The 12,061-nt window shown below is 45.2% G+C and overlaps 1 protein-coding gene across 1 annotated transcript in view; it reads left to right on the forward strand.

Moving 5' to 3' along the window:
- Positions 1-1,113: 1,113 nt before the first annotated feature.
- The window catches only part of LOC308303860 (transient receptor potential cation channel subfamily M member 4-like), a gene marked incomplete at both ends in the record, with an annotated part of 92,513 nt that continues 81,565 nt past the window's right edge, over positions 1,114-12,061 (forward strand). Inside the window, 3 exons of the mRNA XM_080748359.1 lie at positions 1,114-1,242; positions 1,384-1,614; positions 8,737-8,798. Coding sequence (XP_080604485.1) covers positions 1,114-1,242; positions 1,384-1,614; positions 8,737-8,798 — 422 coding nt within the window. The remainder of the gene's footprint in view (positions 1,243-1,383; positions 1,615-8,736; positions 8,799-12,061) is intronic.

The following is a 12,061-nucleotide window of genomic DNA, read 5'->3' on the forward strand; positions in this document are numbered from 1 at the left end:
TACATGTCCCGTGGACAGATGTGGACTCAGCGATTCCTTGTTGCGGATGACAAAGTGCAGTGTGAGCGCAAATGCATTAATTAATTATGCAAGAATGTTGCAAAATCACCCCTCCCAATCGCACCGAGTAACATATGAGAATGTGGCCTATAAATCAAGGAGGGAGGAGTTTAGCTTATGTGAGCTATGTGTTACCTGGGAACTGTCATAATAAAGAGCTTTGCACACACGGGACCGTTGCGTTTTTTCCGTTTGCTGCATGATTAAAACACATTGGATTTGGTGTGCAAGGCTGTGTGGAATCCACACTGCAGATCCAAAAATGAGTCATAAAAGGAGTGATGAGTTTTTACGGCATGCAACGAGACGCACAAATCGAACTGCGTTCGAACGGAAAAAAAAACGCACAGCCGAAGCCACCTGCCGCATGGCAAATTCAGAGCCGGTGTGCATGAGGTCATAGATAATCATTGTTTTCTTAAAAAATGTATATATGTATATACGGTATATCCTGAAAAAGCGCGTCTATGTGCAAAGCCCTTAAAGGAGTAGTTCATCCCCAAAATGACTTTTTTTCTATTGATTACTCACCCAATGGAGACTTGATTTCTTTGTATTTGTCGCATTCCCAAGGCAAAAAAAAAAATATTTTAGTAAATTTACCCCCATTGATTCCGGATGGGGACCCGAATGGATTTGGGTCAATGTGAATCAATGTGGGTAAATGTATTGTAATCCAATTTTAGTCTTAGGAATGCGACAAAAAACTAAAAATATTATTGAACTCAATTCTCCATGGCATGAGTAATCAATAGAAAAAATTACATTTTGGGGGTGGGGGGGCGACGCGGGAGGGCCTTGGCCATTGGAGGAGCAATTGCGGCCCCTGGCTCCATGTATTAGGAGCCTATGTCCATGACGTTATGGTCAACACTGAAGACGAAGACGCAGAAGACACTTTTAGGTCTTAACAACAATGGTGTGTGTGTGTGTGTGTGTGTGTGTGTGTGTGTGTGTGTGTGTGTGTGTGTGTGTGTGTGTGTGTGTGTGTGTGTGTGTGTGTGTGATCCTACTAGAAGGAGAGGAGGAGAGAGGGAGATGGACTCCAATGAAATGGAGATGAAGAAGTTGGAGGAAGGACTGCTGGATGGTAGAAACACCGAGGAGGAGGGGCCTAACCAGGAAGACCAAGAGGAAGTAGGCCTACTCACCAATGACAACACATCTGCATCTAAACAGGAGGTGGGTGGGTATGAGGTGGGCCAAATACATGTAATACATCTGGGGGTCCTTGACATGAAAAGTTTTGAGAACAACTGATATAAAAAAGTAAAAAAAAAAAAAAAAAAAAAAAGTTTCTATACACTTTGTGTGTCATCCTAGGATGAGGCGAGAAGGAGAGAGAGAGATGGAGACACAGAAGAGAACACAGAGATAGATGAGATGCAGACCCCACCTCCACCAGAGGGTGGAGACATCAGGGAGGAGGGGCTGCAGACCCCACCTCCACCAGAGGGTGGAGACACCAGGGAGGAGGGGCTCAGCGAGGAAGACCCCCACCAAGATGAAGGACTCACCAATGACAACACATCTCCATCTGAACAGAAGGAGGAGGTGAATGATTTAATAATAACTTCAATATTAAACTTTATGAAGACCTTTAATTGTTCAGGAGGGGCTCGTTTACACTTAATGCCACAAGCAGTGCTCTTTAGTGCCGTTTCCATAAAGCCTCTTAACTGTTCTGCTGCCCTTGACGATCCTCACCGTCATTAAAACCGGTTACTACACGACGCCATTGACAGCGCTCACCGTCAATCTTACTGTATTTACAGTAAATGTATTAATACTTACAGTATGTAGCTCCGGTCGCGGCCGCATCGGTAATGTCCGCGATTTGTTTAAAACGCACGTTGGGCGTGCACGCGAAGTGAAGCTCCTCCATGTTAAGTCAATGGAGAGGCCCATAAAGAGACTTCATTTACTCCAAATAAGACTTTATATCCCATAGCACAGCTCCAAACAACAACAACAAGACAAGCCTTGCGGCCGCCATGACACACTGTCACATGACACATGTCATGTGACTAGATGACGTAATCGTTGATGTCATTCAGCAGTCCGTGTGTGTACACACATTCCAGGCATGCCTTACACAATAACAGCGTGTGCTAATGGGCGGATCTGCGCAAGTAGTAACTGCTGCAACCTGCGGGAAGGCGTCTGCGAGACCTGGGTCTGCAAACAGGTCTGCAGTGCAGACCTGTTTGCAGACCCAGCACTGCAGACCCAGGTCAACCTCTCTACTGCTCCCAGTGGCAGCCTTAGTTCCAGGCGGAGCCGCTCGATTGTCCACGACATTGCAAGCGGCGCGAAGGCCAGCGGACCTTGGTCCTGCTCTTCGCCCCCGAGCGCCGCAGGCGCGAGTGGCCGCGAAGAGCGGGCCAGGGCCGCGCGGCCGGCGGAGCGCCGCGCGAGTTACGAAGCCGTGGTGAATGCAATCGTTCTACGATAAACGCCCTGTCCAAGTGACTACAATGTCTGCACAGTCACCGAAGCACTAGGGGGCAGTCAAGTAGTATGGGGTCTGCAAACCCGTGTCTTCAGACCCACGTCTGCAGACATGCTGCATGCAGACTTCCCGCAGGCTGCAGCGGTTAGCTTCTCGATCTGCGTGGCGTCAACGAAAAGTTAACCCTTCATACCCTGCAGCACTAATTGTGTTAATGCGCATTTAAGGCTTATTTGCAAAATCTTTTTATGGAAACACTTCAAAATGCGAATAAACTTTCATTATCTGCAAAAAAAATATCCGCTTGGAGGAGGTGGATTTTGAGGCTTTATCGAATACACTAAATGCACATTTGTGAATGGAAACGGGTCAGACAATAAATGCGAATAAATTATGACGTTCTGGTCCATATCGTCCTCATATAACACTTTCCCCCGCCACTTATTTAACGTCCATTGTATAGACGGCCCTCAAAACAAACCGGTTGTTACACACGGAGTGACCTTTCGTCATCACACCGTGTTGCGCGTGCCAAAAGTAGGGTTGGGACCCGAAACCGGTTCTTTTTAGGACCCGGTTCCATGATAGCGGGTCCAGAACCGGGTCAATCATTTTTGCCGGTCCGATTCTCTTAACGGGTCTTATGGTCTCATCAGCGCGCATTTAATGTGCATTCCATTGCAAGCAGCTGTGGTGACGTCAGGCCACCTCTACAGAAAGAATGCTGGGAATGTCCACGTCTTTGGTCACTGAGCAGCGCGAGTGAGAGCGACGACAACTGAACACACCAACAAGCAGCGTGATAAACAAACAGCATGGTGCCGAAGAGACAGAAGTCTTCCAAAGTTTGGCTGTACTTCAGCTCACTGGAAGCGCGTTCATTCTGACGTCCATGAGCGGCGCTCGTAGGCTCGTTCGCTCGTTCGGTCCGCGGTCTTCTGTCCTCGCATCTTTCTTTTCATTCACATTTCACATTATGCTCCAAATAACACCCGCAGCAATGCTGCAGAAGACCTTGCGAAAGTTGATATGTGAGCGGACTGAGGCGCTCCTCTGTGCCGTCTGCCTGGGTGCTTCTCTTCTTCCTTGTTACGTCTTTGCAAGTTGCAACGCAAGTAAAGCCTGACTACTTCGCTGTGTTGCATGCCGAAAATAGCTGATCTGCAAGCTCACAACGCGTCGCATCCACAAGACAACGTGAGCTTGTAGATCAGCTATTTTAACCAACGCTTAAAGCCTTAAACATACAGATGGGCGCGACGTTTAGAAACCTGACTTCACAATAGCCCCTTTTCCACTGCAGCTTTAGTACCACACCACACCACACCAGACACCACACCACACACCACATGAATATATCTACATTTTCAATTACACAAAAGTAGCCCTATTGGTAAGAAACAAATTGACCCTTAACTGTGATTATATTACAATATAAATTTGTATTACAACGACTATACCTAAATTATTATTTATTTGAACGCCCATTAGGCTTATGTAAACAACTACTGTTAAATGGTCTCAATCGTTCATGTTTTATTTTTCTATAGGACATACAGAAGCGTCAGTGTCAGAAAATATGAAAATATATATATATTGGAACCGTTAAGAGAACCGTTAGGAACCGGAATCGTTAAGAGGGAATCGCTAAGGACTCGGAATCGTTAAAATCCTAACGAGTCCCAACCCTAGCCAAAAGTGGCTGATCTACAAGCTCACAACAGCTTGTATCTGCGACGCTGCAGGATGCAGTCTGCCCGGAGGACTCAACCCGGCGGCGGGCTGGCCGCCTCGGCTCGGGGGACGCCCCTCGGGGCACCCCGGCTGGGGTCGCTTGCTCTGTGCCCCCGCCTGGCGCACTTCTCCGCGGCGATGCGTCGTGACCGGCTCTGGGTCGGGATGAGTCGAGTGTGCAGCCCCATGGCCCCCATCCCAGCTCTGTGCACTGTGTGTAAGCCCGCGGGAAGTATTTACAGCACGTCGGTCAGACGGACCCAGGCAGGATCTCCCAAGAATCACATTTCATCAGTATAATGGAAACAGGCTAAATTCGCTTTGCCTTAATATGCATTTCTGATAACTCGCTTCCCTAAATCGAATACATTTTTGGAAACATGGCTACTGAGAACATGTGAACGCTCACTCCCAGTAGGCCAAGGAAGAGCCTCCCTTCAAAAGTATTCACATTTAAAGGGGAGAACCACACATTTTCAATAATCCATTTTCTATATCGGGCGGCCGAGCGTCTAGTCGGCGCCCTGGCCAACTCGGGAACAATGTAAATAGGGAATGAATGCCCCGCCCTTTAATGCAAACCCCATTATACCTGTTTTCATAGGATCTGTTTTGACCATCTGTTTGTGTGTGTCCATTTATGCCCATATATGGAGATATCTGTCTGTCTACGTCCATTTTATGCCCAGAGTCAACTCAAAGAAAGGGTCGAACTCGTTCTTCTGCTATACCACGAAAATGTGGAATGCCTTACCGAAGGCCATAAAGGAGTGTGGATCACTAGCATCCTTTAAAATTGTCCTGAAAAACCACTTACAGGCAGCAGCCGTTCGCAACTGGTAAAAAACCTAGCCCAACCCTACCCTCCCTGCCCCTTCCTTGTATATAATTGTATACTTGTATATTCATTGTATATACTTACTGTTTGTTTAGATTTACTGTATATTCCTTGTATATACTCACCGTTTGTTTAGATTTACTGTTTTCTTTTCTTTTTTTCCCCCCCCCTTTTCTTTACATATCTACTGCATAGTACTGTGTTCTATTTGTCTGTCATTCAATGTTATATGAGATACTTAAATGGTTTCCTGTTGAAATAAGCTTAGTCTTTTCATGGATCTCCTTTTAGTAGACCTTGTACCAGTGAACTGTACCGTCATGAATCTGTACATTTTCCTATGCAAACTTCTAATAAAGCCTTCAATCAATCAATCAATATGGAGATCTCTGTAGGACCCGTTTTGACCATCTGTTTGCCTGTGTCCATTTATGCCCATATATGGAGTTATCTGTCTGTAGGACCCGTATTGACCACGTTTGCCTGTGTCCATTTACCTCCAAGGACCCCCGGAGCTCCAGGGACCCCCAGGTCCCTGGGGGACCCCCAGATGTAAAAAAAGACCAAATGTGCAAAAATGACCAAATGACCACTCCAACATGGCTGCTCACGGGGAATTCCCGGGGACCACCGACTCCTGGTGCTCCAGAACGGATGCCAAAGTGGTGGCGCCCCCAGTGGAGGACCCCCTCCACTGCAGCTCACATAAAAAGCCGTAACTCGGGCTAGGAGCGTCCGGGAGAGCCGGGGCCGGTACCTATTCGTCCGCCAAGGCAACGCGGAGACCCCACCCCTCATTTCTCACATGGCCCTCTTCTAGCGCCACCATGAGGCCGATTCTTGCAAAACACATTTTTGGACACTGCTCCTACAGATTTTGCCCTAAAATCACGCACATCGGTACACAGTATGTCTACACATTGCCCACACAACTAGGAACCAATGGCAGTTACAGCCCTCTTTGTGTGTACATGTGACCTACGGTCGCTTATCTCCCGATTAGGGAGTCTTACTGGTATATGGAGATATCTGTATATGCCCATTGACTCATGTGGCATACGTGATGTCAGAGCCTTTTATGAGTTTATGCTCATATATGGAGATATCTGTATATGCCCATTGACTCATGTGGCATACGTGATGTCAGAGCCTTTTATGAGTTTATGCTCATATATGGAGATATCTGTATATGCCCATTGCCTCATGTGGCATACGTGATGTCAGAGCCTTTTATGAAGTGATGTCACAATGAGTCAGCGCTTGCGCCGATTTCCTCCGGAACAGCCTGATGGAGATATCTGTCTGTCTATGTCCATTTTATGCCCATATATGGAGATCTCTGTAGGACCCGTTTTGACCATCTGTTTGCCTGTGTCCATTTATGCCCATATATGGAGTTATCTGTCTGTCTGCGTCCATTTTATGCCCATATATGGAGATCTCTGTCTGTAGGACCCGTATTGACCATCTGTTTGCCTGTGTCCATTTATGCTCATTATATGGAGATATCTGTATATGCCCATTGACTCATGTGGCATACGTGATGTCAGAGCCTTTTATGAGTTTATGCTCATATATGGAGATATCTGTATGCGCATTGACTCATGTGACATATGTGAGCCTTTTATGAAGTGATGTCACAATGAGTCAGCGCTTGCGCAAATTTCCTCCGGAACAGCCTGATGTCAACAATCAGCTCTGCATAAGGAGATTCCGAACGTTTTGCGCCGGTTCGGAAAAAACGTGTGTCGGGTCGGGTCGAGGCCCGGCACTGCACTCCGCGCCGCGGCGTGGAACGTGCGTGCCGAATCTGAAGCCGGTGGGACGAACGGTTCTCGAGATACGCGGATTACATACGAGATTTGTCGCATTTATAGATAGATGCTGATGAGTGGACAATAACAGAGTTGTGATGGGGGTCACATGATCAGTGACGGCAGCTTGGTGTGAAATGTGGCCCCGCCCCCTAGGCACAAAGGTTCTTCCCCGGGTGGGGGCTGCCGTCTCTTCTCGGGGGGCCAGGGGTAGGTAAGAGTTAGTTAGGGATTTCTTCCCACAGGTAATGGGTGAGTATTGTTCAGGTTAGGTATTTCTCTCCACAGGTACAGGTAAAGTATTTCTTTCCCACAGGTGCAGGTAAGGTATTTCTCTCTACAGGTAATAGGTGAGTATTTCTCTCTACAGGTGACAGGTAAGGTAGGGTGCCGCAAACTCTCAAATAAATCCAACCGATTCACTATCTTCTAAATAAACTAAACACGGGGAATAAGGGGCCTAGGGCCAGAGAATCGTTGGATACAAGGTAAGTTTTAAAGGGAGGTGAGTATTACTCAACATAATGGGTTCTGGGTTGGCTCCCTGGGGGTCCGGTTGGTAAGGCTGCTTCCTCCTTTTCCAGGTCCATTCTCCACAGGTCGCCTGAGTACTCACTCTCCAGAGGTTCGGTACGCACTCCTCAGTGGTAGGTACACACTCCTCAGTGTAAGTCAGCTCCCCGGTCCAGCCTAAAAGTGGTGAGTAGAATGGATATTACTATAATGCGCTTTCACAGAAATATGCAGTTGAGAGAGAAATATGGTGGTTCCTTACCGCCTGATTGCCCATATGTTCGCCCGTCGGAGTCCCAGCACAGACTGGGGGAGAGAGCGAGGCTTCTATTTATGCACCCTGTGTTTGGTGAGTAGCACAGGTGCGAACACTTCTGACTGATGAAGCATGTGAGCCGGCAGGTAACGCCCTTCAATGACTTGGCCCACACTGTGCGCTGCTCTGCTGGGCCTCGCTCTCCCGTCCAGGGTGCGCTTCTCCGACGTGCAGGGCCTACCTGGCGGGCGGTGTCTGAACGAACCACCACATATTATTTCTTCTTTAGTCCAACACAGCATACAGATGTGGAAATGCATTTTATCCACAGGTTTCTTTCCCTGTTTTATTTAGCATTTCTAATTTTAATGGAGAATGGAGCGTAATTTTGAAAATAGGTAGATTTAAACATCAGAGAAGGTCATAAAAATAGCTGATCTACAAGCTCAATGTTCTGCCAGTCCACTGTCCAATGGCAGGAGGTGTGAGGTTTAAATGGAACATGTGTCCATGCAGTGGACGTTGCAGATATCCTACATGTTATAGAGACATAATAACACATCATAACCTGTGTCTAATATGTTTACAGATATCTACATGTTATATAGACATAATAACACATCATAACATGTGTCTAATATGTTTACAGATATCTAAATGTTATATAGACATAATAACACATCATAACCTGTGTCTAATATGTTTACAGATATCTAAATGTTATATAGACATAATAACATATCATAACCTGTGTCTAATATGTTTACAGATATCTAAATGTTATATAGACATAATAACACATCATAACCTGTGTCTAATATGTTTACAGATATCTAAATGTTATATAGACATAATAACACATCATAACATGTGTCTAATATGTTTACAGATATCTAAATGTTATATAGACATAATAACACATCATAACATGTGTCTGATATGTTTACAGATATCTAAATGTTATATAGACATAATAACACTTCATAACCTGTGTCTAATATGTTTACAGATATCTAAATGTTATATAGACATAATAACACATCATAACCTGTGTCTAATATGTTTACAGATATGGAGACCAGAAGACTTCAAGAAAAGAGAGTGCAACACCTTCATAGAAGATTCTTCCAGGTAAACAAACCAGGGAGGAGAGGAGAGGAGAGGAGAGGAGAGGAGAGGAGAGGAGAGGAGGAGAGGAGAGGAGAGGAGAGGAGAGGAGAGGAGAGGAGAGGAGAGGAGAGGAGAGGAGACCACGTTTATCAATTCATTGCAAATGATGAGTGAGTTTCTACAATCAGAAAAGTCTCGACTTTAGAACCAACATGGATTTACAAGCACAGTGACCAGAGAGAGCTTTCTTTAGTTGAATGAAAGCAAAACCTGCCCTGAAAACGTTAATTCAGTTTGTTTATTCTCTGTAATATTACACACGCAGTGTAGCCTGTAGAAATGACATCCCTACATGATGGAGTAGATAAATGATGCTTTATAAACCAGTCCAGCTGAAGGAACAGAGTGTCTGTGGTTGTAGAAAGCGTGCTGCGCTGCTCGGCTGTAGCGATGGTTGGGTGCTGCTGCTGCACACTCACGTAAACACGCACATGACGTGTCAGAATCTTCAGAATGACCCAAATGCAGAAAACAACAGGCAGGAGGCAGGATGAATGTAACTTAGTCTTTTACTCAGGTTAGCCAAAACCAATAACAAAAGTCAATACCAGAGGTATATCAAAACTAGCAAACAAGGCAGGCAGGGCTAGGCAAAGGGGTAATCCGTTAACAAGCAGGCAAGGTCTCAATCCAGGAATAATCAGGTAAGGCTCGGGCTGGAACAGGAGAAGGCAGAGGTTAAGACGACAAACTGACAAATGGATAAGCCGAACCTGACAGAGAATATATACCCCCCCCAACTAGTAGAGTAACAGACTGAATCAGGTGAGGAGGAGGTGACCCTAACCCTAACCCTAGGGTGATACTGAGGAGAGGAGGAGGTGGTAGGCTGATACTGATTCCTAGGAGAGGAGGAGGTGGTAGGCTGATACTGATTCCTAGGAGAGGAGGAGGTGGTAGGCTGATACTGATTCCTAGGAGAGGAGGAGGTGGTAGGCTGATACTGATTCCTAGGAGAGGAGGAGGTGATAGGCTGATACTGATTCCTAGGAATGCAGGGGAGTGAACAGGTGAGGCAGGCCTAGAGAGGATTCCTGACATGACGTGTATTGAATTATGGCTGATTCATTTAACACTTGACCAACAAACCTTATTTATAAACATTAACCCCTTAAACCCCAAGCTCCATATTCTGGGGAAACCCTTCACAAAGATATCAGTTCTACAAGCTCAAAATGTGTTGCTTTGCGAAGTATTGTGAGCTTGTATATCTGCTATTTTCAGCAAATAGCCTATATTTTTGCGAAACAGAAAAGTCACTAGTATAGAGCCCTGAGGATACAATATTAGTGACCTGTAAGGGTCCATTTGGTTCCATGTGTGTACTGTCAGGGTTCCAGACCCTTATGGGCCTCATTCAGGGCTAGCTGTGTTTGTGGTTCTGCTAATATTATCCACCACTCATTTTGCCTGGCCAAGTTAACACAAGCCAGCCTGAAGTGCACGTCTGAGCTGAGGTGGGCCGAGACCCCCCTGGAACCTGTAAAGGGCCATTTATAGTTATGTATGGTTGATTTTGTGTAAGTTTTGGGTGAGAGAGTACGTACAGTAAATACATCGACATGCATAGTTCCTCTACGTTATGTACGTGCCGACCGCTCTCCGTTGGGCCGCGCGCCACATTCATTGCGCCTCGCAGCACAGAACAGAATTGCTAACTAAAGCGAAGCATTTAGCCAAAATATGTAGAACCACAGAATTTCTTGACCCGACGTGATGTTGAAAGTGGTAACAGTCTGGACTGGTTCTGCTGTCTGTCGGTTGCATCGCGGATTTGCGGTAAATGTAAAACTCTGCGAGGGTACAGATTTAACCACATATGGATCCGGACCCGGAGTAATTATAACAAAATACACCCGCTCATATAATTCCCAAGTATATGATGAGCCGCTGAGAAAATTAATCAGCTCTTCTTGTGTGCCTCGTCTTGCTGACAGCTGTTGGAGGATAGGTGGTGTGTGACTGTGTGAGAGTGAGAGTGTGTGTGTGTGTGTGTTTGTGCGCAGACTGCGCACGCATGTGTGTGTGTGTGTTTGTGGGTGAGGAGTCAACAGTCAAGCCGTCCTCTTCACGTGGTTGCGACGTTCCTTTTTTCCCGTTTCTTGATACAAATTTCTCATTGGGACACACAGTTTGAGAACCGCTGTCACAGAGCAGAGGAAAAGTAATTGTCATCAGTACTGCGCCTACGATTGACAACGGTGGCCGTGGGTACTTCTTGCTACGGGTACATCTTGTACGTTCAGTCCGTCCAGTTGGGTGCTGTACGTAAGGGTCCGTGTACGGACCTAAATCATCCGGACGATTACGTACTGGGAGATGAAACGGATCAAACGGACAAAATCTCTCCCCCTCCATTTCTTGTGTATTCCTGCGGTCCTTATGTGCATTGTACTTCAGAGGTGAGGCAGAACAGAAGGGGGGGGGGGGGGGGTGGGGTTACTGTAAACCAGGGGCGTCACAAGTGGGGTGGTGCAAGCTTGTAGATCTGCTATTTTTGAAAAGTTGTGTGCAAATCTTTGAATAAATTAAAATTTTAAGCGAACATTAATTTGTAATAAGTTGAGCTGGAATGCCCATATTATGCAATTAAAACAAAATTATCAAGAGCCATTGCAATACTGCATAAAACTAAAGATATTCTTTGCACAAATTCACTGTATATCGTATATCATTCATTAATAATTCCATATATTACTTACTGTATTGAAGTCTGGGTAAATACCTTTAAAACTGTAAGTAATCAAATATACATACTACAAAAAAAGGCAATGAGAATTGTGAACAAAGTTGATTATTATGAGCCAACCAACACATTATTTATAAATTCAAATAGTCTCAAATTCAGAGAACTTGTGGACTTTAAAATTGCTCAACTTATGTTCAAAATGAATAACCGTATGCTCCCAGACAGTATCCAGAAAATGTTTCATAAAAGAGAAACGAAGTATAAACTTCGGGGTACATGCATTTACTCAAGAGTAAAAGCTAAGACCAATGCTAAACAGAGATGTATAACATATGCAGGAGTAAAGTTGTGGAACAATCTTGACAAAAACATTAAATTGAGTAGCTCATTAAACATATTTAAAAAACAACTTAAAAATAAGATGATTGATAGCTATAAAAATCTATAAAAGAAAACCCACCTCATATGAGATCTTATATATATATATGTATGTATGTGCATATGTATACGTACTGTATGTGTATGTATGTGGGTA

Source organism: Nannobrachium achirus (genome assembly GCF_963921795.1).
Source record: "Nannobrachium achirus genome assembly, chromosome: 18".
Taxonomy (NCBI): domain Eukaryota; kingdom Metazoa; phylum Chordata; class Actinopteri; order Myctophiformes; family Myctophidae; genus Nannobrachium; species Nannobrachium achirus.